Source organism: Oryctolagus cuniculus, chromosome 18, assembly GCF_051225735.1.
Source record: "Oryctolagus cuniculus isolate XC-2025 breed Fujian yellow rabbit chromosome 18, ASM5122573v1, whole genome shotgun sequence".
NCBI classification, from domain to species: domain Eukaryota; kingdom Metazoa; phylum Chordata; class Mammalia; order Lagomorpha; family Leporidae; genus Oryctolagus; species Oryctolagus cuniculus.
In genome coordinates this window covers 8,863,712-8,889,119 of record NC_142884.1, presented here as the reverse complement: position 1 = coordinate 8,889,119, position 25,408 = coordinate 8,863,712, and the positions used below count along the sequence as shown (strand labels likewise).

The 25,408-nt window shown below is 65.5% G+C and overlaps 2 protein-coding genes across 5 annotated transcripts in view; one reads left to right on the top strand and one right to left on the bottom strand.

The window, feature by feature from the left end:
* Positions 1 to 21,564, top strand: part of AP2A1 (adaptor related protein complex 2 subunit alpha 1) — a 30,560-nt gene extending 8,996 nt beyond the window's left edge. Inside the window, exons 2-24 of one of the 2 annotated variants that reach the window (XM_070063019.2) lie at positions 526 to 594; positions 682 to 824; positions 1,471 to 1,664; positions 12,120 to 12,249; positions 12,487 to 12,588; positions 13,302 to 13,410; positions 15,498 to 15,648; positions 16,252 to 16,420; positions 16,527 to 16,664; positions 17,159 to 17,341; positions 17,620 to 17,717; positions 17,855 to 18,086; positions 18,163 to 18,330; positions 18,411 to 18,571; positions 18,774 to 18,839; positions 19,141 to 19,197; positions 19,306 to 19,388; positions 19,465 to 19,555; positions 20,202 to 20,324; positions 20,406 to 20,522; positions 20,600 to 20,669; positions 20,807 to 20,941; positions 21,160 to 21,564. In XM_070063019.2, coding sequence (XP_069919120.1) covers positions 526 to 594; positions 682 to 824; positions 1,471 to 1,664; positions 12,120 to 12,249; positions 12,487 to 12,588; positions 13,302 to 13,410; positions 15,498 to 15,648; positions 16,252 to 16,420; positions 16,527 to 16,664; positions 17,159 to 17,341; positions 17,620 to 17,717; positions 17,855 to 18,086; positions 18,163 to 18,330; positions 18,411 to 18,571; positions 18,774 to 18,839; positions 19,141 to 19,197; positions 19,306 to 19,388; positions 19,465 to 19,555; positions 20,202 to 20,324; positions 20,406 to 20,522; positions 20,600 to 20,669; positions 20,807 to 20,941; positions 21,160 to 21,237 — 2,867 coding nt within the window. In that variant the 3' untranslated portion in view covers positions 21,238 to 21,564. The remainder of the gene's footprint in view (positions 1 to 525; positions 595 to 681; positions 825 to 1,470; positions 1,665 to 12,119; positions 12,250 to 12,486; positions 12,589 to 13,301; positions 13,411 to 15,497; positions 15,649 to 16,251; positions 16,421 to 16,526; positions 16,665 to 17,158; positions 17,342 to 17,619; positions 17,718 to 17,854; positions 18,087 to 18,162; positions 18,331 to 18,410; positions 18,572 to 18,773; positions 18,840 to 19,140; positions 19,198 to 19,305; positions 19,389 to 19,464; positions 19,556 to 20,201; positions 20,325 to 20,405; positions 20,523 to 20,599; positions 20,670 to 20,806; positions 20,942 to 21,159) is intronic. The other variant, XM_070063020.1, reaches the window with a different exon arrangement.
* FUZ (fuzzy planar cell polarity protein) lies at positions 21,348 to 25,211 on the bottom strand. Of its 3 annotated transcripts, XM_070063043.2 has the most exons (11): positions 24,859 to 25,211; positions 24,560 to 24,681; positions 23,803 to 23,887; positions 23,658 to 23,726; positions 23,465 to 23,569; positions 22,963 to 23,160; positions 22,779 to 22,874; positions 22,572 to 22,678; positions 22,434 to 22,498; positions 22,248 to 22,322; positions 21,348 to 21,783 (listed from the first exon to the last, which is right to left on the bottom strand). In XM_070063043.2, the coding sequence occupies exons 1-11, from the start codon at positions 24,967 to 24,969 to the stop codon at positions 21,560 to 21,562; spliced, it is 1,257 nt and encodes a 418-aa protein (XP_069919144.1). In that variant the 5' UTR covers positions 24,970 to 25,211; the 3' UTR covers positions 21,348 to 21,559. The 3 variants fall into 3 exon arrangements, 2 of the variants coding, with proteins under 2 accessions (XP_069919144.1, XP_069919145.1); XR_016224601.1 differs by lacking the exon at positions 22,572 to 22,678; XM_070063044.2 differs by lacking the exon at positions 23,658 to 23,726 and having other exon boundaries at positions 24,859 to 25,188.
* Between the last annotated feature and the right edge of the window lie 197 nt (positions 25,212 to 25,408).

Genomic DNA, 25,408 nt, shown 5'->3' with positions numbered 1-25,408 from the left:
TGGAGGAGCTGAGTGTGCCACGGAGTGACGTGTGGCAAGAGCGGACCTAGCAGGCTGGAGGGTGACACAGCACGCAGCGGGGGTGGCCAGGACCAGGCACCGCGTGGTCGGAGTGTGTTGTCGGGCCCTGGGGCGCACGGGTCACGGAGGCGTCGTAGAGCTGCGCCAGGAGGGGGCATGCCCAGTGGACAGGGAGGAGGAGGAGGCTGAAGGCCAGGAGGCAGGAGGAGGGGGAGCGGGCTCTGACCTGGTGCCTGGGTGGTGGGTCCTGCGGCAGCTGCAGGTTTATTGTGGCCACTGAGGGCAAGGCCAGGGCTGGCGGCGGCAGGGGAGCTCCCAGGGAGGGCGTGGTGGGAGGAGGCCGGGGCCAGCCCAGCCGGGGGCCGGCTTCTCTGGGCTGTGGATGAGTGAGCCCCTGCGGGAGATGGGGTCCGGGCTGGGAGGCTGCCTTCCAGCTGGGGGGCCGTGCCTGGGGAGGTGGGGGCTTGGGCCCCTACCACCCGCCCTGCCTTCTCTCCTCCCCAGGCAAGAGCAAGGAGGCGGAGATTAAAAGGATCAACAAGGAACTGGCCAACATTCGCTCCAAGTTCAAAGGTGGGCGGGGCCCAGATGCCTGGGTCTGGGGGCGGGGGGGGCAGGACCTGTCTGTGTGGTGGCTCCTCACCGCCGGCTCTGCCACAGGGGACAAGGCCTTGGATGGCTACAGCAAGAAAAAGTACGTGTGCAAGCTGCTCTTCATCTTCCTGCTGGGCCACGACATTGACTTTGGGCACATGGAGGCCGTGAACCTGCTCAGCTCCAACAAGTACACGGAGAAGCAGATAGTACGTGGGGGGGCAGGGGCTCCTGGGTCTGAGGGAGGAGGCAGGGGGACCTGGGCCCCTGGTGTGAGGGGCGGGGTGGGGGCCCTGGGCTCCTGGGTCTGAGGGAGGAGGCTGGGGCTGGACCCCTGGGTCTGAGGGAAGAGGGCTGGGGCTGGACCCCTGGGTCTGAGGGAAGAGGGCTGGGGCCTGGGCTCCTGGGTCTGAGGGAGGAGGCTGGGGCTGGACCCCTGGTGTGAGGGGCGGGGCGGGGGGACCTGGGCCCCTGGGTCTGAGGGAAGAGGCTGGGGCCTGGGCTCCTGGGTCTGAGGGAGGAGGGGCTGGGGCTGGACCCCTGGGTCTGAGAGAGGAGGGCTGGGGCTGGACCCCTGGGTCTAAGGGAGGAGGGCTGGGGCTGGACTCCTGGGTCTGAGGGAGGAGGGCTGGGGCTGGACCCCTGGGTCTGAGGGAGGAGGAGGCGTGAGGCCTGGGCTCCTGGGTCTGAGGGAGGAGGGGCTGGGCTGGACCCCTGGGTCTGAGGGAGGAGGAGGCGTGAGGCCTGGACCCCTGGGTCTGAGGGAGGGGCTGGAAGTGCAGACTCCAGCATCAGAGGGCTGGGTCTGGGACCACTTAGCCATGGACTCCCAGCAGCCTGCCTCCCCTCCCCCAGGGTTATCTGTTCATCTCCGTGCTGGTGAACTCGAACTCTGAGCTGATCCGGCTCATCAACAACGCCATCAAGAATGACCTGGCCAGTCGCAACCCCACCTTCATGTGCCTGGCCCTGCACTGCATCGCCAACGTGGGCAGCCGAGAGATGGGTGAGGCCTTCGCTGCCGACATCCCCCGCATCCTGGTGGCCGGGTGAGGTGCTGGGGACCCAGGGGTGCAGGTGGGGGAGGTGGGAGCCTCAGAGAGGCGTCTCCCAGCAGGGACGTGCGCCAGGGCTGGGGTGGCGCCTCAGCGGCCGGCTGCCCCCGGCTCTCGTCTCAGCAGGCGGACTTGCTGGCAGCAGCCCGGCAGCCCTTGGGAAACCAGTGTAGGAGATGCAAGCCTGAGGTCCCTGGTAGTGGCCCCCCCCCCCCCCCGCCGCCGGCCCAGCTCCTGTGTCCTCTGTCGGCTCAAGGAGTGTGTAAGGGAGCACCTGCGGTTTGCCTGCTGTGTCCCAACGGCTGCAGACATCGCCGTAACAGGAAGTGGACATGGGCGGTGCCTTCCCAGCACCCAGCCCAGGGCGCGGGGTGAACGGGGACGGACAAGTTGCAGGTCCACTTCTCCTCCCAGAGTTGGGCTGTGGGGCCCTGGGGCTCCTGAGCAGCCGGGGGGATCAGGGAGGGCTTCCTGAGGAAGTGGCCGCAGGCTGAGGCCTGGGCGAAGGGCGTGGGGTCAGCCGGGGCCAGCCCACGCGAGTCCCAGGCCACCCTTCCCCGGTGCCCTCCCGGAGGAGCTGACGTTGAGGGGAGGCGACAAGAGGGCAGATCGAGGTGGGCGCTCGGGGCAAGCATAGTCGTTCCGAGCCGTTGCATTGAGGGTGTCCTGGAGCAGGCGTGTGGCCCGGGGGCTGGGGCCGCCTCCCCCGTCAGAGCGCCTGAGCTCCCGCGCACCTCTGCGTCGCATCCAGCGTCCTGCCAGCGCACCTGTGGAACAGCAGGCCATGGCTCAGGGGCTTGGGCCCTGCACCCACGTGGGAGGCCCGGAGGAAGCTCCTGGCGCCTGGCTTTGGCCTGGCCCAGCTCCGGCCGTTGCAGCCATCTGGGGAGTGAACCAGCGGATGGAAGACCTTTCTCTGCCTCTCCTTCTCTCTCTGTGTACCTCTGACTTAAAATAAGTGCATAAGAGATTTATTTACTTATTTGAAAGGCAGCGTTACAGAGAGACAGGGAGAGGTCTTCCATCCGCTGGTTCACTCCCCAGATGGAAGCAGTGGCCGGGACTTGGCCACGCTGAAGCCAGGAGCTTCTTCCCAGTCTCTCGCGGGTGCAGGGGCCCGAGGACTTGGCCATCTTCTACTGCTGTCCCAGGTGCTTTAACGGGGAGCTGGATCGGAAGTGGAGCAGCCGGGACTCATGTAGGATGTCTGCGTGGTGGGCGGCAGCTGAACCCACCGTGCCACGGTGCCAGCCCCTCCCATAAATCTTGTAAATAAATAAATAAATAAACAACGTCCCTGGGGAAAGCGTCAGCAAGTGCAGAGACCCCGAGGTGGGCAAAGCTGCCTGCAGGGGTTCTCTGAAGGGGGTGCACGCACACGGGAGTAGGGCGGCGTGCAGCGGCCTGAGGTGGGAGGTGACCGTGTGGTGGGCAGAGGCAGGAGGTGACCGTGTGGTGGGCAGAGGCGGGAGGTGACTGGGGCGTTGTTGGGAGAGAAAAGTCAGGATCAGTTTTCTGTCTGTCTAAAGGTGGCTGCCTCGGTGGGCTAAGGAGGACTCTGTTTCTTGCAGTACTAGAGACTGATGAGATTCTTGCTGAAACCCCGCTGTCAGTGTCAGCCTAAAGAAGAGAGAAAATAGACTGAGTGGACCCTGAGCACACAGACGGGGCCACCCGAGCCTGGCATCCGGGGTTTTGTTAGGAAGGCTTTGCTGCTGAGCTGGGTGAACTGGGGTCCTGGTTTTGGGGGTCCGCAGCCCCTGGGAACATAGCACAAAGCTCGTAGGCCGGCGCCGCGACTCACTAGGCTAATCCTCCGCCTAGAGGCGCCGGCACACCAGGTTCTAGTCCCGGTCGGGGCGCCGGATTCTGTCCCGGTTGCCCCTCTTCCAGGCCAGCTCTCTGCTGTGGCCAGGGAGTGCAGTGGAGGATGGCCCAAGTGCTTGGGCCCTGCACCCCATGGGAGACCAGGAGAAACACCTGGCTCCTGCCATCGGATCAGCGCTGTGCGCCGGCTGCGGCGGCCATTGGAGGGTGAACCAACGGCAAAGGAAGACCTTTCTCTCTGTCTCTCTCTCTCACTGTCCACTCTGCCTGTCAAAAAAAAAAAAAAAAAAAGAAAAAAAAAAGAAAAAAGAACACAAAGCTCGTGCTGGGGGCACTGTTGACAGCTGCCCTTCAGAAGGAGTGACCTAGACATAAAGCCCTGGGACGAGAAGCAAAGCTCCCCGTCTGGAACCTTGACACGAAGCAGCCTCGGGCCGGCTTTCAGCTGTTTGAGCCCCTTGGGTGGCCCAGGACCCCACAAGCCCATCTTGAAGGTGATGCGAGCTGGTAGAACCCAGTGCCCGACGGAGACAAGCACAGTCTTAGGTTACGTGACGGACCTCAGTCAGTCACTGAACAGGGCCGGCGCTGTGGTGTAGCAGGTGAAGCCGCCGCCTGCAGCGCCGCAGGCATCCCATACGCGCACCGGTTCCAGTCCTGGCTGCTCCACTTCCGATCCAGCTCTCTGCTGTACAGAGATGGGCCCCATACCTCTGTGGGAGACCCAGGGGGAAGCTCCTGGCTCCTGGCTTCAGATCAGTGCAGTTCAGGTCACTGTGGTCGTCTGGGGGTGAACCAGCAGATGGACAACCTCTCTCTCTCTCTCTGCCTCTGCCTCTCTGTAACTCTGCCTTTCAAATAAATAAATAAATCTTTAAAAAAAAAAAAAAAGAAGAAAGAAAGAAAGAAAGAAAGAAAGAGAAAGAAAGAAAGAAAGAAAGAAAGAAAGAAAGAAAGAAAGAAAGAAAGAAAGAAAGAAAGAAAGAAATCACTAAACACGGGACACAGGACAGCGCTGCGGCCCAGCAGGTTAAGCCCATGCCTGCAGCGGCTGCATCCCAGTTGGGCGCCAGTTTGAGTCCCAGCTGCTCCGTTTGCGATCCAACTGTCTGTTCCTGCCTCTGGGGAAGCAGCAGATGGCCCAAGTCCTTAGGGCGCTGCCACCCATGGAGGAGACCCACATGGAGCTCCTGGCTTTGGCCTGGCCCAGCCCCAGCTGTTGCACCCATCTGGGGCGTGAACCAGTAGATGGGCAATCTCTGTCTCACTGCCTTTCAAAGAAATGAATATTAAAAAAAAAAAAAGAAAAGAAAAGAAAAGAAGGCGGCACCATGAGGAGAGCTAGCAGAATGCAAATAGCGTGGGACTTGGGCTTGTCATACAAAATGTAAAGCAAGTAAATAAGGAGCAACAATGATTTAAACACAGAAAATGTGAACAGGTTTGAAAAACAAATAGAAAATGAAATAAGAAGTTAAGTAATCTGTTTAATTTTTTCTTAAAGACTTGTTTTATTCATTTGAGTGGCAGTGGCGGAGAGAGAATGTTCCGTATGCTGGGTTCAGCCCGACACGGCCACAGCAGACAGGGCTGCCCAGTGGGAGCAGGGCCCAAGCGCTCGGGCCTTCACCCACTGCTTTCCCGGGCCGCAGCAGGGAGCAGGATCAGAAGCAGAGCAGCGGAGACCGAAACGCGCTCCTGTGAGGGAAGCCACCCTGCCGGCAGTGAGCGGACCTGCCGCGCCTCCGCGCTGGCCCCGGTGGTCTGCCCCCCAGCCGCGTAGACACAGCCGAGGCGGCATCAGGGAACAGGCAGTGGAACTGAACCAGGGCCCACAGCGAAGCCCAGAGAAGCAGAGGGAGGCTTTATTTGTTAAATGTTTGTTTGAGAGAGAGATTGACAGAGAAAGCTGCCAAATGCTCTTGCCAGCTGGGTCTGGGCCCAGCCAGACTCCATCCAGGAAGCAGGAAACTCAATCCAGGTCTCCTGCAGAGGTGGCAGACACCCCGTTACTTGAGCCCGCGTCTGCGTTAGCAGGAAGCCGGAATCAGGAGCTGGGGCCTGCGTTGAACCCAGGTGCTCTGAAGTGGGGTGCAGGTGTCTTTTAAATTGAATGGACTTATTTTTTTTAAAGTTTATTTATTTGAAAGAGATACAGAGAGAGAAGGAGAGAGAGAAAGAGAGGTCGTCCATCTGCTGGTGCACTCCCCAAATGGCTGCAGCGTCTGGGGCCGGGCCAGACCAAAACCAGGAGCCCGGAGTTGCTTCTGGGTCTCCTGCATGGGTGCAGGGGCCCGAGGACGTAGGCCGTCTTCCACTGCTCTCCCAGGCGCATTAGTGGGGAGCTGGATCGGAAGTGGAGCAGCCGGGACTTGAACTGGTGCCCGCGTGGGGATGCCGGCTCTGCAGGCGGAGGCTTAATCTTCTGTGTCACAGCACTGGCCCCTTAAATTTTATTTTAAAGATTTATTTATTGCCGGCGCCGCGGGTCACTAGGCTAATCCTCCGCCTTGCGGCGCCGGCACACCGGGTTCTAGTCCCGGTCGGGGCGCCGGATTCTGTCCCGGTTGCCCCTCTTCCAGGCCAGCTCTCTGCTGTGGCCAGGGAGTGCAGTGGAGGATGGCCCAAGTGCTTGGGCCCTGCACCCCATGGGAGACCAGGAGAAGCACCTGGCTCCTGCCATCGGATCAGCGCGGTGCGCCGGCCGCAGCGCGCTGGCTGCGGCGGCCATTGGAGGGTGAACCAACGGCAAAGGAAGACCTTTCTCTCTCTCACTATCCACTCTGCCTGCCAAAAAAAAAAAAAATTATTTATTTATTTGAAAGTCTGAGTTAGAGAGAGAGAGGAAGTGACAGAGAGCGATCTCCCATCTGCTGGTTCATCCCCAGATGACTGCAGTGGCCAGGGCGTGGCCATATTAAAGCCAGGAGCCTGAGGGCCGGCGCCCTGGCTCACTTGGTTAATCCTCTGCCTGCGGTGCAGGCATCCCATATGGGCGCCGGTTCTAGTCCTGGTTGCTCCTCTTCCAGGCCAGCTCTCTGCTGTGGCCCAGGAGTGCAGTGGAGGATGGCCCAAGTGCTTGGTCCCTGCACCCGTGTGGGAGACCAGGAGGAAGCACCTGGCTCCTGGCTTTGGATTAGCCCAGCGCCGGCCATAACGGCCATTTCGGGGGTGAACCAACGGAAGGAAGACCTTTCTTTCTCTCTTTCTCACTGTCTATAAATCTACCTGTCAAAAAAAAAAAAAAAAAAAAGCCAGGATCCTGGAGTTTCATGTGTCTCCGATGTCGGTGATGGGGACCCAAATACTCGGGCCATCTTCTGCTTTCCCAGGCCATTAGCAGAGAAATGGAGAAATGGAGCAGCCGGGACTCAAACCAGCACCCATATGAAATGCTGGCGCCTTAACCCATGATGCCACAAGGCCGGGGCAGGTGTCTTAGCTGTAGGCCAAACGCCAACCCACCCTGAGATGGGCGGCTTTCGAACGCGGCTGAGAATGTTGCAAGGCAGAGGGGGTCGAGCGTGCCGTTTGGCGTTCTAGAAAGGGAGAAAGCGGCAAGTGTGTTGCAGGCCCTGTTGGAAGAGAAGCTGGTCAGGAAGCTGGTTCCTAGATGCGGGCAGCCCTGACACCGTCAGCAGTGCAGGCAGCGGGGAGGCGAGGGTGGCGGCGAGGCCTCGTGGGCCCCCGCAGGGCTCCCGGTGGCTCTCACCAGGGCTGCTGCAGGGAAGTGGGTTCAGCCAACAGACAGATGGGTGATGGGTGCGCTGTGAAAGGCAGAGGCTGGGAAGAACCGGGTCAGGCTGGGTCTGACGTCTGAGTGGGGGTGACTAGTGGGCGGCTGGACTGCAGAGGGGCAGGGCCAGAGGGAGGGAGACCAGCACCGTCCAACCAAAATGTAATGCAACGGGGGGTCGCGGTGCTGTGGGGTAGGCCGCTGCCTGGGGCGCCACCATCCCGTGGTGCCAGTTTGAGTCCCAGCTACTTTGCTTCCAATCCAGCTCCTTGCTGCTACGTCTGGGAGGGCAGCAGGTGATGGCCCAACCATGTGGGTCCCTGCCAGGAGCCCAGAGCTCCATCTGGGTCTCCCGGGTGGGAGCAGGGCCCAGAGACTGGGCCGTCTTCCTGGGTGTGTTAGCAGGCAGCTGGATCAGAAGCAGAGCAGCTCGGAGTCAAACCAGTGCCAGCGTGGGAGGCCGGCATCGCAGGCGGTGGTTCACCCAGCACACCGCATGCCAGCCCCAGTGAACAGATCTGTGTGTGTGTGAGTGTGTGTGCGCGCACATGTATGCTATATGGAATGCAGCCCTAGGGTGAGCGTGTGGTGAGTGTGTGTGTGTGCATGTATGCTATATGGAATGCAGCCCTAGGGTGAGCGTGTGGTGAGTGTGTGTGTGTGCGCACACATGTATGCTATATGGAATGCAGCCCTAGGGTGAGCGTGTGGTGAGTGTGTGTGTGTGTGTGCATGTATGCTATATGGAATGCAGCCCTAGGGTGAGCTTGTGGTGTGTGTGTGTGTGTGTGTGCATGTATGCTATATGGAATGCAGCCCTAGGGTGAGCGTGTGGTGAGTGTGTGTGTGTGCGCGCACATGTATGCTATATGGAATGCAGCCCTAGGGTGAGCGTGTGGTGTGTGTGTGTGTGTGTGCATGTATGTTCTATGGAATGCAGCCCTAGGGTGAGCGTGTGGTGTGTGTGTGTGTGTGTGCATGTATGTTCTATGGAATGCAGCCCTAGGGTGAGCGTGTGGTGAGTGTGTGTGTGTGTGTGCATGTATGTTCTATGGAATGCAGCCCTAGGGTGAGCGTGTGGTGAGTGTGTGTGTGTGTGCATGTATGTTCTATGGAATGCAGCCCTAGGGTGAGCGTGTGGTGTGTGTGTGTGTGTGTGCATGTATGTTCTATGGAATGCAGCCCTAGGGTGAGCGTGTGGTGAGTGTGTGTGTGTGTGCATGTATGTTCTATGGAATGCAGCCCTAGGGTGAGCGTGTGGTGAGTGTGTGTGTGTGCGCATGTATGTTCTATGGAATGCAGCCCTAGGGTGAGCGTGTGGTGAGCGTGTGTGTGCTTGTGCATGTATGTTCTATGGAATGCAGCCCTAGGGTGAGCGTGTGGTGAGTGTGTGTGTGTGCATGTATGTTCTATGGAATGCAGCCCTAGGGTGAGCGTGTGGTGTGTGTGAGTGTGTGTGTGTGCATGTATGTTATATGGAATGCAGCCCTATGGTGAGCGTGTGGTGCGTCACTGGTCCCTGCGAAGCCCAGCTTCCACATGGGAGTGCCTGGTTCAAGTCCTGGGTACGCAGCTTCTGACCCGACTGCCCTCTGGCGCGTGCACCCTGACAGGCAGGAGATGGCGGCTTCATTACGTGGGTCCCAGAGCCGACACCGAGACCTGGATTGAGTCAAGGCTTGTGTTGTCAGCCTGGCCCAGCCCCAGACATGGCGGGAGCTGGGAAGTGGAACAGGAGGACCCTCGGAGGAGCCTTAACCTGTCCACACCACACCAGGCCTGCAAAAATGTTTTGCACCAGAACACAGCTTCATTCCATTTTTCCGTGAACTTTCTAGTGCATCTTGTATTTCCCTTCCTAGTGGGCACATTAGAAAGGCACTGGTTACTGTCACAGGTGAAGTTCATCTTAGCATTTCAGCATAACCTGAGCCGTCCACAATGTCGTCATCTAGAAGAATCAGCATCGCTCTTCGTGAGCTCTCTGACTTAGCCGAAGCCCACGTCCAGCGCGCCCGGCGGGCACCACTGCACCTGCTGCGCAGGGCTGGGCTGCGGTGGGCATTTGCCTCATCCGAGTGCCAGGGTTTCCCCCCAAAGCTGGCCCCTGACTCCGGCTTCCTGCTGGTGTAGACACTGCAGGGCGGTGTCTCTGGGTCTGTCTCTGTCTCTCTGCCTCTTGAATAAATGAAACTTTAAAAGCCGTGCACTGAATGCCACTGCACGGTGAACGTGAACATGAGCAGGAAAGGGAAGTGGCTGGCCCAGCCCCTGGCCCTGGGGGAGGGAGAAGGAGGAGCGGCCCAGGGCCCTGGGGGAGGGAGGAGAAGGAGGAGCGGCCCAGGGCCCTGGGGGAGGGAGGAGAAGGAGGAGCGGCCCAGGGCACTGGGGGAGGAGGGGGCAGTGCGTCCCTGCTGGCACTGCTTCCCTGCTGGCACTGCCTGAGCTTCTGTGTGGTCAGGACAGACCATCAGCTTTGCCTCGGGGAGACGGCTTAGTACATCCATGAAGCGCAGCCGCCACCGCTGTCCCTAACCCCACGGGGAGGCCCCCACGCCCCTTAGCAGCTGCCCCCATGCCCACTTCCTGTCCTGGTCTGCGTGTTCCGGGCGCTCTCCTGGGGGGCAGGCCCAGCAGGTGACCCCTGGGCAGCTGCTCCGGCCCCGCGTCTCCTGCTCCATGGTGTGCACTGACCACGCTGACTTCATGCCTTCGTCGGGAAGCTCCTCTTCGCTGGCAGGGACAAGGTGGCCGTTAGTGTGTGCCATTTCCTGGCTGCAGGCCTGGGGCCTTGCTGGGTCTTGTGGCATCGCCACATTTTATTCTCTTTCTGTGTCCCATCTTCGGGCTCTTCCCTGTCTCCCTCCCAGAATTCCCTAGTTTTCATTCTTTTTATACCCTGCTGTGCGTGCCTGTGTTACGCAGCTTTGAACTTCCCCCGAGTGGTGCCCCAGCCTCTGCTCCCGCTGACCCTGGCGATAGCTCCTGTGCCTCCTGCTGAGTGGTGGCCACGAGGATCCGCCCCCTGGAGGGCTGTGGCAGGATTAAGTGAGTTAATGCGCAGAAGTGCTCAGAGCGCAGCTTGGCCCGAGGGCGGGCCCTGGAGGTGTGGCGATACCAAAAATACCAGTGTTAAGCAGGCCTTAACAGGACAGGATTTGCTGGCTTCCACTTTAACCTGGTGACCTCTGGCAGTGAGGTCCCCCAGGCGTGGAGCCACTGGCCTCGGTCATGCCACACACAGTGGGAACCTCCCCGGAGGGGCGGGGACTCTGCCGAGGGCTTGCCCCTGTGTCCGCCTGCGGAGGCCACACGGCAGGACCCCATGGCCCTCGCTTCCCCAGGGGCTGCCCGGCAGGTGGCGGGAAGCGGCTGTATCCCGTCTCCCGCCAGGCTTCGGCGCGCCCGGGCTCTCCCCGTGCCCTTTGGGTCTGTGGGGTCCTTCCCCACACAGCATCTCGGGTCTTCATCTCCAGACCGCGCGAGGGCCTCACTTCCCCGAGGAGGAACTCTTGGCCCGAGAGGGTGGGGGCTGTCCCCCAAACCCAAGCCGCACCCCCTCCTCCACGCTTCCTGCAGCTGCGGCTGACCCCGAGCCCCCAGGCGCCTTCTCGCACAGCTTCCTGCCCCCTGCTGGGAACCCCGGTGCTTGTGGGACACCCACCGCTCCCTGCACCACCACCGCCTGCGGCACTTCCCTCACCAGTGCCTGGCACCTGTCAACGGTGTAGCCACAGCTGGTCCCCAGAGGTCACAGCCTCTGTGGGTGTGGCAGGGTTGGTCCTTCCAGAGGCCCGGGAGGAGAGCCTGGTCCCCCCACCCCCGCCTCTCCTGCTGCCCAGGCAGCTGCACACCTCGGCTCCTGGGCCAGCCTCAGCGTGGTGTCTTCAGTCTGTCCTCTGTCCATCCCCACGTCCTCTCCCTCTGCCCTCCCCTCCTTCCCCTTCGAAGGACCCTCGGCTGCACCTGGAGGCCAGGGCCGTCCCCCAGCCCTGACCCTTAACCCAGTCCCAGTCTGCAAAGCCCCTTGGGAAGTAGGGACCAGACGCCCAGCTCCGGGGCTTGGGATGTTGGCACCTTGGCCACTGCCATTCAGCCCACCACAGTTCTGTTTCCTTTTACCATCTATTGTTCATTTGAGAGGCAGAGTGACAGAGTTCATAGAAAAATGGAATTAAAAGGTCAGTTTGTTTTGGTGCAAATGTTTTTGGAATTAATCCGTACTTTTTTCACAGTAGACAGTTTGGAGCAGTGTATCTTTATGTAAAAGGCAGAGGGGCCTGGGAAGGCAGTGGAGGAGGGCCCACGTGCTTGGGCACCTGCTTCCCGTGTGGGAGACGTGGATGGAGCTCCTGGCTCCTGACCTTAGGCTGGTGCAGCCCTCACTGTTGTGGCCATGCGGAGAGTGAACCAGCAGATAGAAGACCTCTCTCTCTCTCTCTAACTCTGCCCTTCAAATAAATAGGTCTTAAAAAAATATACTAAGGCAGAGTCATAGACAAATAGATCTTCCATCCACCGCTTCATTCTTTAAATGCCTGCAGCCGCCAGGCCTGCGCCACGTGCCTGGAGCTCAGTCCAGGTCTCGCAGGTCGGGGCAGGGATGCGAGTCCCGGGTCCAAAATGGCCTCGCCGTCGCCCGGCTCTGCGCTCTCCTCGCCCCCTTGGCTTCCCGGCGGGGAACCCGGGAGCTGAGCGTGCTCCGTGAACGCGCTCCAGCAGGGGCCGCTGCCTGTCTGCAAGGGCCAGCACACGCCTGTGACCCAGCGAGGGCAGCGCCAGGTGGGACCGGGCCACACTGCCGCCCTCTGGGGAGCAGCAGGCATGGGGGAGCCGTGCGGAGCGGGACGGCACTGACTGCCTGCACCCGCGTTGTGTGGCCGCAGGGACAGCATGGACAGCGTGAAGCAGAGCGCGGCCCTGTGCCTGCTGCGGCTCTACAAGGCCTCGCCTGACTTGGTGCCCATGGGCGAGTGGACGGCCCGCGTGGTGCACCTGCTCAATGACCAGCACATGGTGAGGCCCCCCCCCCGCCCAGCTGCCACAGACCCTGCGCGGCCCTGCTCCAGAACGCCCGCCGCCACCCGCGGCCCCACCAGGCTGCCCAGCGGCCCTGTTCCCAGCCCCTTGTCACCACCCCCACCCAGCCCCTCAGGGTTTGAGACGCTTCTGCCACCTGGAGCTTCCCGGCCCCGCAGCAGAGACCGCTGTCACCCGCCGGCTCTGCCCTCAGGTGTTGTCTGCCCCCTGCAGGGCGTGGTCACGGCCGCCGTCAGCCTCATCACCTGTCTCTGCAAGAAGAACCCCGACGACTTCAAGACGTGCGTCTCCCTGGCTGTGTCGCGCCTGAGCCGGGTACGTGCCATCCCGGCGCCGGCCTGCGAGGTGGCCCTGCGAGGTGGCCCTGCGCCGCTCTGCTTGCCCTCCCCCGCAGCCGCTTCCTGGCTGTGTGGCCCTGGGCAGGCGAGAGGGCAGGGGACTCGGTCAGGGGGCCACACTCAGGGCCGTGCGTGCTGTGGTGGCCGGAGGCACAGGAGCCCAGCTGGGAGTCCCAGAAGGCTTCCTGGGGGAGGCGCTCCCTTCACAGAGGGTGGAGCACAGGGCAGTGGAGTAGGTGGGGGACACCCAGCGCCTCCAGCCCTCACCCTGATGGCTCCCGGCCAGGGGCCTGGAGACACTGGTGGGTGGGCAGTGCCGTCACGGGGCGCACAGAGGAGGGGTTTTCCCGGTTGGAGAGGAATTCACTGTGAGCAGAGGGAAGTCCCGTGAGCTCTTTGTGTCTCAGTGCGTCCCTAAATCCTGCTCCGCCCCATCCAGCGTCGGGCCCAGGGGCCTGGTTCCTGCCTCCAGGGAGCCGGGGCCATCAGGGAGGCCCCCGTCGTCCGTCACGAGGAGTGGGCCTGGGCTTGGCGCTGGGCCTCCCGCCTGCAGCCGCACGTGGAAAACCAGCCACGTGCAGGCCCAGGCGCAGCTCCACCCTCTCGGGGACCCTCAGCCCGGCGCGCGCAGCCTGCCTCTCGCCCACAGCGTGGGGGCCCCTGCCCACTCCTCACGCCTTCTCACCCCAGATCGTCTCTTCGGCCTCCACCGACCTCCAGGACTACACGTACTACTTCGTCCCGGCGCCCTGGCTCTCGGTGAAGCTCCTGCGGCTGCTGCAGTGCTACCCCCCGCCAGGTACCCCGGGGCGCTCGGCTGCGGACGTTGACGAGGATTTCTGTCCAGCCAGGCTGGTACCTGCGGCATGGGCAGGGCAGGGCAGGCGGTGCTGACCTCAAGACTGCACGGCACCCAGCAGCAGGCGGAGAGCTGGGCCCTGCTGCCCGGCTCCCGCCCAGCCCCGAGGCGAGGGGTGGCGACCCAGGGGCCAGGGCTGGGATCGGGCATCGCAGCCAGGCCGGCCCGCCGGTCAGTGGGCTGTTTGAGGTGGGGCCTGTCCCTGAGGGGCTTCCTCCCAGCCCACAGTCAGGACAGGTGGCAGCGAAGTTCCCACAGCGAGCCAGGTCTATGCTTGCCGTCCGCCCCTCCCCGCAGAGCTGAGGCTCGGACCCTGGCGCAGTCCGTGAGTGGCCCAGCCCGGTCCTGGAACCTGCTCAGCACCCTTCCCTGCGGCGGGGCCAGGCCCCGGGCTCCGGCTGCCCCGCAGTGCAGCTCAGCACCGAGCGCTGGGACACGGCATACGGCGCCTGCCGACAAGCCGTTCCTTCTCGTGTGTGGCACTGGTCTCCCCTGCCAGCCGCATGTGCAAGTGTGTGTGCACACGTCTGCACGCGTGTCTGCCTGTGTGCCTGGGCATCCCCCGTAACAGCTCAGGAGCTCGGGGACCTGAGAGGCCCCTCCCAGCCGTGGAGCCGTGGCAGGTGCCGTGTGGCCTCACTTCCGCTGTGGGCCCGGGCAGCACCTCGCGTGTGGGCACGGCCCGTGTGGCCTTGCAGCCAGGCCGTGGGGCTGCTCCCGTTTATTTCCCGGGAATCTTGTTCCCAGAACCCAGACAAGGAGGGCGAGCCCACGGCCCGCGCGCCCCACTGGCCACAGATGCCACTCACGGATTCTTTCCTCCAATACTTAGGACGAGTAAATCACAGATACCGTGTTTTACCTTCAAATATTTTTTAAAGATTTATTTATTTGAATGGCAGAGTTAGAGAGAGAGAGAGAGAGAGAGAGGTCTTCCATCCGCTGGTTCACTCCGCAGATGGCTGCAATGGCTGGAGCTGGGCTGATTCAAAGCCAGGAGCCAGGAGCTTCTTCCAGGTCTCCCACGTGGGTGCAGGGGCCCAGGGATTTGGGTCATCTTCTACTGCTTTCCCAGGCCATGGCAGAGCCGGCTCGGAAGTGGAGCAGCCGGGACTCGAACCAGCGCCCATATGGGATTCCGGTGCCACAGGCAGTGGCTTTACCCTCTGTGCCACAGTGCTGCCCCCCCCCCCGCCCATTAGCTTCTGCACCGCTGTTTATAATGAACATTTTCAGACATAAAGGTAACTTGACCCAGCTTCCTGCCAGTGCGTTCTGGGAGGCAGCAGTGGTGATTCAAGTGCCTGAGCCCCCGCCACCCGCGTGGGAGACCCGCGTGGGAGACCCGCGTGGGAGACCCGCGTGGAGCTCCAGCTCCTGGCTTTGACCTGGCCCTGCCCCAGCTACTGTGGACATTTGGGGAATGAACCAGTGGATGGAGACCTGTCCTATCTGTCTCTCTGCCTTTCAACCACCATTCTAAATAGAGGTCGCTGAGACGAGTAGAGCAGGCGCCAGGCCCCTTCTTCCCGACTCCATGGTGGTTGTTAGCACTTTGCTGGGTTTGTACCGGGGTCTGCCCCCAGCCCCCTCAGGCAGTGAAGCACAGGTGCCACACCCTTCCCCTCCCCTCCCCCCGCGTCTCCTAAGACCACTGCTAACCCAGAGGGACCCCAGGAACCAGCAGCATTACCGCTGCCACAGCCCCGTCTCGGACCTCACGTTGACTGGCTGACGTCCTTGTCACTTGAAGAGGGTTTTGCGCTGCGGGGCCCCGCGGTCCAGATGGTCCTGAGGTGCATCAGCCCGCAGGAGGGGACCCTGAGGCCCCCAGCGTGACCCCGGGCCTGCAGACGTCCTCTGTCCACGGCGCCTTCTCTCCTCCCTGCTAGGCTGGGCCCCAGCAGAGGCCGAGGGGGCCTGCAGGGCTCCTGTGGGTCCTCCCCAGGAGACACGAGCCCTGGCAGGGCTGTCCCCCGGGTGGGAGGGCCGCGAGCTCAGGCCAGGCACACCCCCGGTCTCCCCAGAGGACGCGGCCGTGAGGGGGCGGCTGGTGGAGTGCCTGGAGACGGTGCTCAACAAAGCCCAGGAGCCGCCCAAGTCCAAGAAGGTGCAGCACTCGAACGCCAGGAACGCCGCGCTCCTGGAGAGCATCAGCCTCATCATGCACTACGACAGGTGCGCGGGGGGCGGGGCCAGCGTGCTGGGCGGCCTCATCACGCACTATGACAGGTGGGGGGGCGGGGCGGGGCCTGCGAGAGCATCAGCCTCATGCACTACGACAGGTGCCCGGGGGGCGGGGCCAGCGTGCTGGGCGGCCTCATCACGCACTATGACAGGTGGGGGGGCGGGGCGGGGCCTGCGAGAGCATCAGCCTCATCATGCACTACGACAGGTGCGCGGGGGGCGGGGCCAGCGTGCTGGGCGGCCTCCTCACGCACTAGGACAGGTGGGGGGGCGGGGCGGGGCCTGCGAGAGCATCAGCCTCAGGCACTACGACAGGTGCCCAGGGGGCGGGGCCAGCGTGCTGGGCAGCCTCGTCATGCACTACGACAGGTGGGGGGGTGGGACGGGGGCGGGGCCTGCTGGCCTTCCCTGGACGGCGGCACTGCTCATGTCTGCGCGGGCTCAGTGGCCTGGGTGTCACCAGGCGGATCAGAAACTGGACGCTCGGGTAGACAGCAGCTGAGCTGTGGGCCTCGGGCTGATAGATGAGTGAGCACCGGCCGGAGTCCTCCACCCACTCACGCGCGGTCTCCATTTCTCTCCCGGTGCCCGCAGTGAGCCCAACCTCCTGGTTCGGGCTTGCAACCAGCTGGGGCAGTTCCTGCAGCACCGCGAGACCAACCTGCGCTACCTGGCCCTGGAGAGCATGTGCACACTGGCCAGCTCCGAGTTCTCCCACGAGGCCGTCAAGACGCACATCGACACGGTCATCAACGCCCTCAAGGTGTGGCCTCGCCGGCCTGGCCTGGGCCCCCACCCCCAAGAGCAGCCAGGGGCCAGGCCCAGGGCAGGAGGGAGCCTAGACCCAGCCAGGCCTGCTGTCCCCCCAGACGGAGCGGGACGTCAGCGTGCGGCAGCGGGCGGCCGACCTCCTCTACGCCATGTGTGACCGCAGCAACGCCAAGCAGATCGTGTCTGAGATGCTGCGCTACCTGGAGACGGCCGACTACGCCATCCGCGAGGAGATTGTCAGTCCCGGGACCCCCGGTCTGCGGGAGGAGGCTGGGGCCTGGACCCCGGTCTGCGGGAGGAGGCTGGGGCCTGGACCCCCAGGCTGCGGGAGGAGGCTGGGGCCTGGACCCCGGTCTGCGGGAGGAGGGGCTGGGGCCTGGACCCCGGTCTGCGGGAGGAGGGGCTGGGGCCTGGACCCCGGTCTGCGGGAGGAGGCTGGGGCCTGGACCCTGGTCTGCGGGAGGAGGGGCTGGGGCCTGGACCCCGGTCTGCGGGAGGAGGCTGGGGCCTGGACCCCCAGTCTGCGGGAGGAGGCTGGGGCCTGGACCCCGGTCTGAGGGAGGAGGCTGGGGCCTGGACCCCGGTCTGAGGGAGGAAGCTGGGGCCTGGATCCCCGGTCTGCGGGCCTCTCTCCCAGTCTCCAGGGGGGCAGTGTTGCGCGCAGAGCAGGTGGTGAACGCTGGCCTGCCCTGTGCGCCCACCCTGTGCCGTGCCTGCCTCCCTGTCTCAGGTGCTGAAGGTGGCCATCCTGGCGGAGAAGTACGCCGTGGACTACAGCTGGTACGTGGACACCATCCTGAACCTCATCCGCATCGCGGGCGACTACGTGAGCGAGGAGGTGTGGTACCGCGTGCTGCAGATCGTCACCAACCGCGACGACGTCCAGGGCTACGCCGCCAAGACCGTCTTTGAGGTCAGCGTTGCTCACCGGAGCCTGTGGCGGGACGGACGGGCGCTGGGGCTTGGCTACGCGGCCCGCCGGGAGGAGTCCACAGAGCGCGGACGTGGGGAGCCGTGTGGGGGTGCCGTCTACCGGTCCTTCCGCCCAGGAATGGGGCCCAGAGCCACCCCGACACCTGAGACCCTCTGTGTGATCCCGCGGCGGCAGTCGTGAGGGTCCCGCCGTGGATAGCAGGCAGGGACCCGGCCCGCGCCACACCCTTGTTCTTGCCCGCCCCCCCCCCCCCCCAGGCGCTGCAGGCCCCAGCCTGTCACGAGAACATGGTGAAAGTCGGCGGCTACATCCTCGGGGAGTTCGGGAACCTGATTGCTGGGGACCCCCGCTCCAGGTGAGGGCCCCCTGCTCTTCGGAGGGCACGGGGCCCTGGCGTCCTGGGAGTGAGCGTCAGGCTCTCTGTGGCCACCTGGGGGGTTCTAGGGCAGGGGCCGCGCCCTGCCCGCGGCTGACCCCGCCCCCGCCCCGCAGCCCCCCTGTGCAGTTCTCCCTGCTGCACTCCAAGTTCCACCTGTGCAGCGTGGCCACGCGGGCCCTGCTGCTGTCCACCTACATCAAGTTCATCAACCTCTTCCCCGAGACCAAGGCCACCATCCAGGGCGTGCTGCGGGCCGGCGCCCAGCTGCGCAACGCCGACGTGGAGCTGCAGCAGCGCGCCGTGGAGTACCTCACCCTCAGCTCCGTGGCCAGCACCGACGTCCTGGTCAGAGCCCGGCCCGCCCGCCCTCTGCGCGCCCTGAGGACCGGGCCCGGCCTCCCCTGACCTGTCCGCCCCGCAGGCCACGGTGCTGGAGGAGATGCCGCCCTTCCCCGAGCGGGAGTCGTCCATCCTGGCCAAGCTGAAGCGCAAGAAAGGGCCTGGGGCCGGCAGCGCCCTGGAGGACGGCCGGAGGGACCCCAGCAGCAGCGACATCAACGGCGGTGTGGAGGCCACGCCCAGCGCCGTGGTCAGTCCCCGCGGCGGGGCGGGGCGGGGCGGGGCCGGGCGGGTCAGCGCCCCTTCTCACCCTCACCTCACTCCCTGCAGTCCACGCCCTCGCCCTCTGCCGACCTCCTGGGGCTGCGGGCAGCCCCTCCCCCAGCGGCACCCCCGGCACCTGCAGGGGCAGGGAGCCTCCTGGTGGACGTCTTCTCCGATGGCCCCGCCCAGCCCAGCCTAGGGCCCACCCCCGAGGAGGCCTTCCTCAGGTACCTACCCTCCCCCCACACCTCCGCCCGCCCTGGCTGTGGCCGCCCCGCCCCCCGCCCCACCTTTCTCAGCCTGCTCTTCTTCCTTCTCTTCTTCCCTCCTCTCCCTCTCCTCTTTCTCTGGCTCCCCTCGCTGCCTCTCTGGGATTGGCTGCCTGCCACGCCTGTCTTCTCTTGTCTGCTCTGGGATTGGATGGCCCAGCGAGCTGGAGCCGCCTGCCCCTGAGAGCCCCATGGCTTTGCTGGCTGACCCAGCTCCAGCTGCTGAGTAAGGGGTGGCCTCAGGGGGTGGGGGGCAAACCCTGGGGCTCCCGGGGGGGGGGGGTCGGGGGACCTGGAGCCCTCGTCAAGGGGGTTCTCGATGAACAGCAGAGGTAGACTTGGAGGAAGCTGGACTGTGGGGTCTTCCTTTGGGAGCACCTGCCCGCGCCCCATTCGCATTAGAGGCGACGCTGGTTTGACCCTGAGAGTGGGGCTCTTGGGGAGTCTGGGGGTGTGGACCCTGGTCGCCTGTTCCTGTCATCTCTGGTCCCCAAGCCCCTGCCCCGCTCACTCCTCCCCGCCTCCAGCCCAGGTCCTGAGGACATCGGCCCTCCCATCCCGGAAGCCGATGAACTGCTGAATAAGTGAGCCCTGGGAAAGATGGGCGAGGGGGCGGGCACAGGCGGGGAGCCCCAGCCGGGGCCCACGGGCACCCACCCTGCTGAGCGCCCCAACCCCGCCCCGCCCCCCAGGTTCGTGTGCAAGAACAACGGGGTCTTGTTTGAGAACCAGCTGCTGCAGATCGGAGTCAAGTCCGAGTTCCGGCAGAACCTGGGTGCGTCCGGGGGCCGAGGGGGGCGTGTGGCGGGGGCGGAGGACCCTGCATGCAGCCTGCGCCTCCCCCGCCACAGGCCGCATGTACCTGTTCTACGGCAACAAGACCTCTGTGCAGTTCCAGAGCTTCTCGCCCACCGTCATCCACCCGGGAGACCTCCAGACCCATATCCTCGCAGGCCTTTCCCTGCCTGGGCGTGCCCAGGGGTGCGGTCACTCCTCAGACCCAGTGACTTCTGGGGGGTGCGGTGCCTCTTCCCCCGGGACGTGAGGTGATAGTGACGTGACGTGCGGGCACCGTCCCTCGGCTGGGCTCCCACGTCACAGCGGCTGCCCCGGGCAGTGGTCCCTCCTCAGAGGGCAGAGCAGTTGGGACCCGCTGGCAGGGCGGCTCCTGTCCCTTGTCCAGCCCCCGTCTGCACACCTGTGACAAACACTGCGACTCCGTCACTCCCAGAGGTGTGCATGCGGAGGGTGGGGACGACACCAGTGGCCGCCATCTTGGCGCACTTGCTGTGGGCCACACCGTAGGAGACAAGCTCACTGCTTGCAGATGAGGCGGGGGGGGGGGGGGTGAGGAGCTTGCCCACACGCAGCAGGTGGCGAGCGCTGGGCAGGACTTAAACCAGGTCAGCCCGCGGAGCCGGCGCCCGCACGTGAGACCCAGAGGTCGCCAGGATGCTGTGTGTCCGAGGTCTCTAGTGGAGGACTGCGGAGCTGTGCTTCCGAGGGAGGGTCTGGGATTGCGCGGAGGGGCCCCTCAAAGGCCCGGAGCCGGCCTCTGTCCCTGGCTTCCTTGACCCCGGCGGCCACAGCTGGCCGTTCAGACCAAGCGCGTGGCAGCGCAGGTGGACGGTGGGGCGCAGGTGCAGCAGGTGCTCAACATCGAGTGTCTGCGGGACTTCCTGACGCCCCCCTTGCTGTCCGTGCGTTTCCGGTGAGTTGGGGTGGAGCCTCCCGGGCGGGCTTCTGGGACAAGGGGCAGGGCCTCATGGAGTCGGCCTTCCTCCCTCGCTAGCTATGGGGGCGCCCCCCAGTCCCTCACCTTGAAGCTCCCGGTGACCATCAACAAGTTCTTCCAGCCCACAGAGATGGCGGCCCAGGACTTCTTCCAGCGCTGGAAGCAGCTGAGCCTGTGAGTTGGGGGCGGAGCCCCGCGCGGTGGTGGGGCCCTGCGCACAGGCCCCTGACGGCCGCCTTGCACACCCCCAGGCCCTTACAGGAGGCTCAGAAGATCTTCAAAGCCAACCACCCCATGGATGCGGAAGTTACCAAGGCCAAGGTGAGGGGGCGCGTGGGGGCGCGGCCCCACCACTGCTCTGGGCCTGTTTCCCTCCGGGAGTGGGGCCGGCTCTGGCCCAGGGTTTCTGGGAGTGGGACACCCCCTCGCTCTCTCACGGCTGCTCCCCGCCCGCCCAGCTTCTGGGGTTCGGCTCTGCCCTCCTGGACAATGTGGACCCCAACCCCGAGAACTTCGTGGGCGCCGGAATCATCCAGACTAAGGCCCTGCAGGTGGGCTGTCTGCTCCGGTTGGAGCCCAACGCGCAGGCTCAGGTGAGCATTGGGGGGCGTGTCTGTTCCCGGGGCCTCCCCTCCCACCTCGCCCTGTGCCTTCAGTCGCTTCCGCCAACGCCTTGGCCCTGGCCGGCTGCTCTGGCCGGTGCCCCCACCGCCTCCCTCCCCTGGTCATCTCCCCCTGCCCCGGGTCTCCGTCCCGCCCCTTCACGCTGCGGCCTGCCCCGCCCCCTGAGTGCTCCTCGGTCCCCCCCCAGATGTACCGCCTGACCCTGCGCACCAGCAAGGAGCCCGTCTCCCGCCACCTGTGCGAGCTGCTGGCCCAGCAGTTCTGAGCCCGGCGGCGCCCGGAGGCCTAGGACTGAGACGGCCCTGGTGGACGGGGCAGCGCGGCCCTGCACTGGTGACGGGGAGACCCCGGGGCGGGGAGACGCCTGGCCCGGCCTCCGGCCTCTCGTACTTTTATTTTTGTTCATCTGCTGCTGTTTACATTCTGGGGGGCGAGGGGGAGCCCCCTCCCTCCCGTCGCCCCCAAGCACAGAGGGGAGAGAGGCCAGGGAAGCGGGTGCCTCCTCCCCTCCCACCCTCCTGTTGTAGCCCCTCCCGCCCCTCCCCGGCCAGGGGCTGTGTATTATTGTGAGCGAATAAACAGAGAGACTACAGGAGCGGGGTGAGGGCGTGCAGGGTGTGGGTGGCCAGGCTCCGCAGCCCGTGGGTGGGGCTCTGCGGGGACAGCAGCAGCAGCAGCCGCCGCGGCCCCAGCTGCAGAGCCACCAGGCGCCAGCCCTGGCCGGGCTGCTCGGGCCCCAACACCAGGTAGCAGGCTCTGGGCAGCTGGGCGTGGTGGGCGCGGTCCTCCGCCTTCTCCACTGACCCTGGCTCTGGGGAGGGGACGGGGGCGGCTGAGGGGCTGGACGGGCGGGAGCTGCGGCCCCGGCTCTGCAGGGCCTCGGGTGCCGGTGAGCGCAGGGAAGCCCTGGGCGGCCCCTCCGCAGCGCCCGCCCCTGCCCAGCGGGGGCCCTGCCCGCCTCAGGCCGCCTAGTGATGCCCGCTGGTGCTGGACACCGGGCCGGGAGCCCCGCCCCCGGGCAGGGCCCCGCCCACTGCCTCCCCACCCGCCCCGCTGCCCAAGGCGGCCTCCCGGGTCTCAGGCCAGTGGGCTCTAGTCAGTTTGTCCTTCCTAACCCGAAGCCGCGCTCCACGCCCACCCCACCCCTGCCCAGGCCGTGCCGGTAGCTGAGCCTCACGCAGGAGGCTGTGCTGGGGCGACCCAGGGCCGCCGGGAGACGGCACGGACCTCCCTGTGTCCTGCTCCCCTGCAGGGCCAGCCCTGCCCGGCACTGACCTGGCGGGAAGTGCGTGGCTGTGACCAGGGCGTAGAAGTTGCGGAGGAGGCGCCGGCGCTGCTCCGGGGGAGGGTCTGGGGGGAGGGACGGCAGGGTGAGGGAGGGAGGGCCCGCCCCGCCCCGCCCCGCCCCGCCCCGCCCCGCCCCCTACCCCTCCTCCCGCCCCCGCCCCTCCCCTTGGCCACCTTCATCCGCCAAGGGCTCCACGGTGAAGAGGCAGCGCTTCAGGTCCAGGTGGAGCAGCAGCAGCCTGTGGGGAGGGGGCGTCACGCCAGGGACGGGGATGCGGGCCCCGCCCGCCGCCGCGCCGCGCCGCGCCCTACCCGAGGACGTCCGTGTGCAGCGGGAAGCCGGCGGGCAGCGCCCGGCGGCCCAGGGGCAGGCAGGCGCGCAGCGGGTCCAGCAGAGGCTGCCACCAGCGGTCCAGGAGCTGCAGGGGGCGCGGTCAGAGGGGCGCGCGGGGGCGGGGCCGGGAGGGGAGGGGGAGCTGGGGGCGGGGCCGGCGCGCGCGGGGTGGGGCAGGGGGTCACCTGTGGGTCCAGCTGGCCCAGCGCCGGGCGCGGCCCGCAGAGCAGACACAGCTCCAAGCCGGGCAGCAGCGTCAGCGTCAGGAGCCGGTGCGGGACCTGAAGCAGAGCCCAGCGTGGCAGCCCCCGCCGCCGCCCCCCGCCCCGCCCCCCCCCCCGCCCCGCCGGCGCCCACCCGCCCGCTCACCGTGGGACTCCCGTGGGGCAGGTACACCGGGTAGTCTCGCGCGGCCTGCGGCGCCAGGGACGCCACCATCCAGGGCAGCAGCACGGCCTCGGGCGTCCCCAGCCGCCACCAGCCCTCTGTCGCCGCCACCACCCGGCCGGACGTCAGCAGACAGGCGAAGGCCGTGCCCGCGGCCTCGGCGAAGCCGGACAGGGCTTCCTGGGGGAGGGCGTGGGCACTCGTGGGCAGGGGGCTCCGGGGACTCGCGGCGCGCGCCGTGGACTGAGGCTGAGGGGTCGGCCCACCTGCCCGGAGCCGCAGTGTGGCCTCGCCAGGTGGGAGGGAGAGCGCGCGGCCGGGCTGCGGTGTGGCCTGGGGCTGAGCGGCCGGCAGGACAAGCTCTGGGTGTAGACAGGCTTTTCTGGGGCCAGGTGAGGGCGAGAGGTAGAAGCAGGTGGGGACGGGGCCCAGGGGGAAGGGGGCCGGGCCAGACCCACCGGGACGAGCCCGAGCCCCTCCGTACCTGCAGGAGGGCGCCCTCCGGGGGGACCACGCAGTCCACACACTGGGTCAGGTCCCCGATGAGCTCCGAGTGCCCCAGGAAGCTGTCGATGAGGCAGTAGCTGGCCTGGCGGGGGGGGGGGGGGTGGCTGAGACCCAGGTGGCCCCGAGATGTGCCACAGCCCCTCAGGAACAGGCGCCCCCGCGCCCCTCACCCTCAGCTCCTTCTTGAGCCTCTCCACGTTGCGGACGCTGGTCAGTTCTTCCAGCCCCACCAGGAGCACCTGGAGGAGCCACGCGTGTCCGAGGAGGGCTGGGGGAGGAGCCACGCACGAGGGGGCGGGGCTTGGCGAGACTCACCATGGCCCCGAACACCACGTGGAGCAGTCGCTCCAGCCGCAGCTCCGAGGCGCCGTCCTCAGAGCACAGCGCGATGAGAGTGATGCTGCGGAGGGCGCGGGAGAAGATGGACGCGCGTCCCGGGGCGGCGGCTGCCTCCGCCCTCAGCCCGGCCTGCCCTCGGGCGGGGCGGGGCAACGGGCTTGCGCGTCCCCACAGCCAAACAGCTCGCCTGCAAGAGCCGCAGGCCCCCAGGGGCGCCCCCAGGCCCTGGCTGCAAGTCCCGCGTGGAAGGCCCCCAGGGGCGGTCACCCGGGCCCTGGCTGCAAGTCCCGCGTGGAAGGCCCCCAGGGGCGGTCACCCGGGCCCTGTCCCCCAGGGGCCGTCACCCGGGCCCTGTCCCGCTGTGTCCCGCCTGGAGGGCCCCCAGGGCCATCACCCAGGCCCCGTCTCAGCAGCAAGGCCCCACCTGGAGGGCCCCCAGGGGCCGTCACCCAGACCCTGGCTGCAAGTCCCGTGTGGAAGGCCCCCAGGGGCGGTCACCCGGGCCCTGTCCCGCTGCGTCCCGCCTGGAGGGCCCCCAGGGGCCGTCCCCCAGGCTCTGTCCCGCTGCGTCCCGCCTGGAGGGCCCCCAGGGCCGTACCCCGGGCCCTGTCCCCCAGGGCCATCACCCGGGCCCTGTCCCCTGCGCCCGCCTGGAGGGCCCCCAGGTACGTCACCCGGGCCCTGTCCCCCAGGGCTGTCACCCGGGCCCTGTCCCCTGCGCCCGCCTGGAGACCTGTCATGGAAGCTTCTCCACACCACGGTCGTGTCCTCAGTCCTTGCAGAGCTCAGCTGCACCTCCAGGTTCTGCCCGAACATGTGCACTCCATTGAGGGAGCCGATGACAGAGAACGGGAGCTGAGGACGGGTGGGGGCGTTAGGGACACCCCGCCCTGTCTCCTCACTGTGAAGCCCCAGTGTCCCAGCCTCGCCCCCTCCTCCTTTCATATCCTTTTTGGGGAACCAGGCTGAGCGGGACCTTAAACGCCCCCGGAGCCTCCTCAGCCCAGCTCCCGCGAGGTCCCGAGGCCCCACCTGCTGGCGGGCGGGGGCGCCGCCGCGGCTGCTCCGACAGAACAGCGGGACCCCGCTGTTGGCCGCGAGGCACAGCAGATGCAGGGCGCCCCCAGTGCCCTCCTCGCCCATGGGGAACAGCCCCTGCGGACCCCGGCCCGGGCCCTGCAGCCCTCCGTGGGGCGGCCAGAGCTGCTCTGAGCCGGCCGGTAACTAGACTAAGTCGGCCTGCAGTCTCGAGACGCCAGAGGGCGAAAGGGGAAGCCGATGGGAGAAGGACTAAATTCCGGCCGCCTCCAACGCAACTCAGAACCTCAATCCCTATTCATCCCGGAGCCCTCGGCCAACCCCGTCAGGTTCTCTTCCGCCCCAGCCGGAAGTCACAATGCCCCTAATAAAGATGGCGGCTGTTTCTGCAAAACTTTGTAGTCTCTTCCCGAAGAGGTTTGACTTCATTTATTTAACGAGGGCAACAGAGAGGCTGGCTTCAAATGGTTGCAGTGCCAAGGCATTGCCCAGCAACCATCCTGCAGGCTATTATGAATTAAGTTCTCTAACTTGGAAAAAAAAA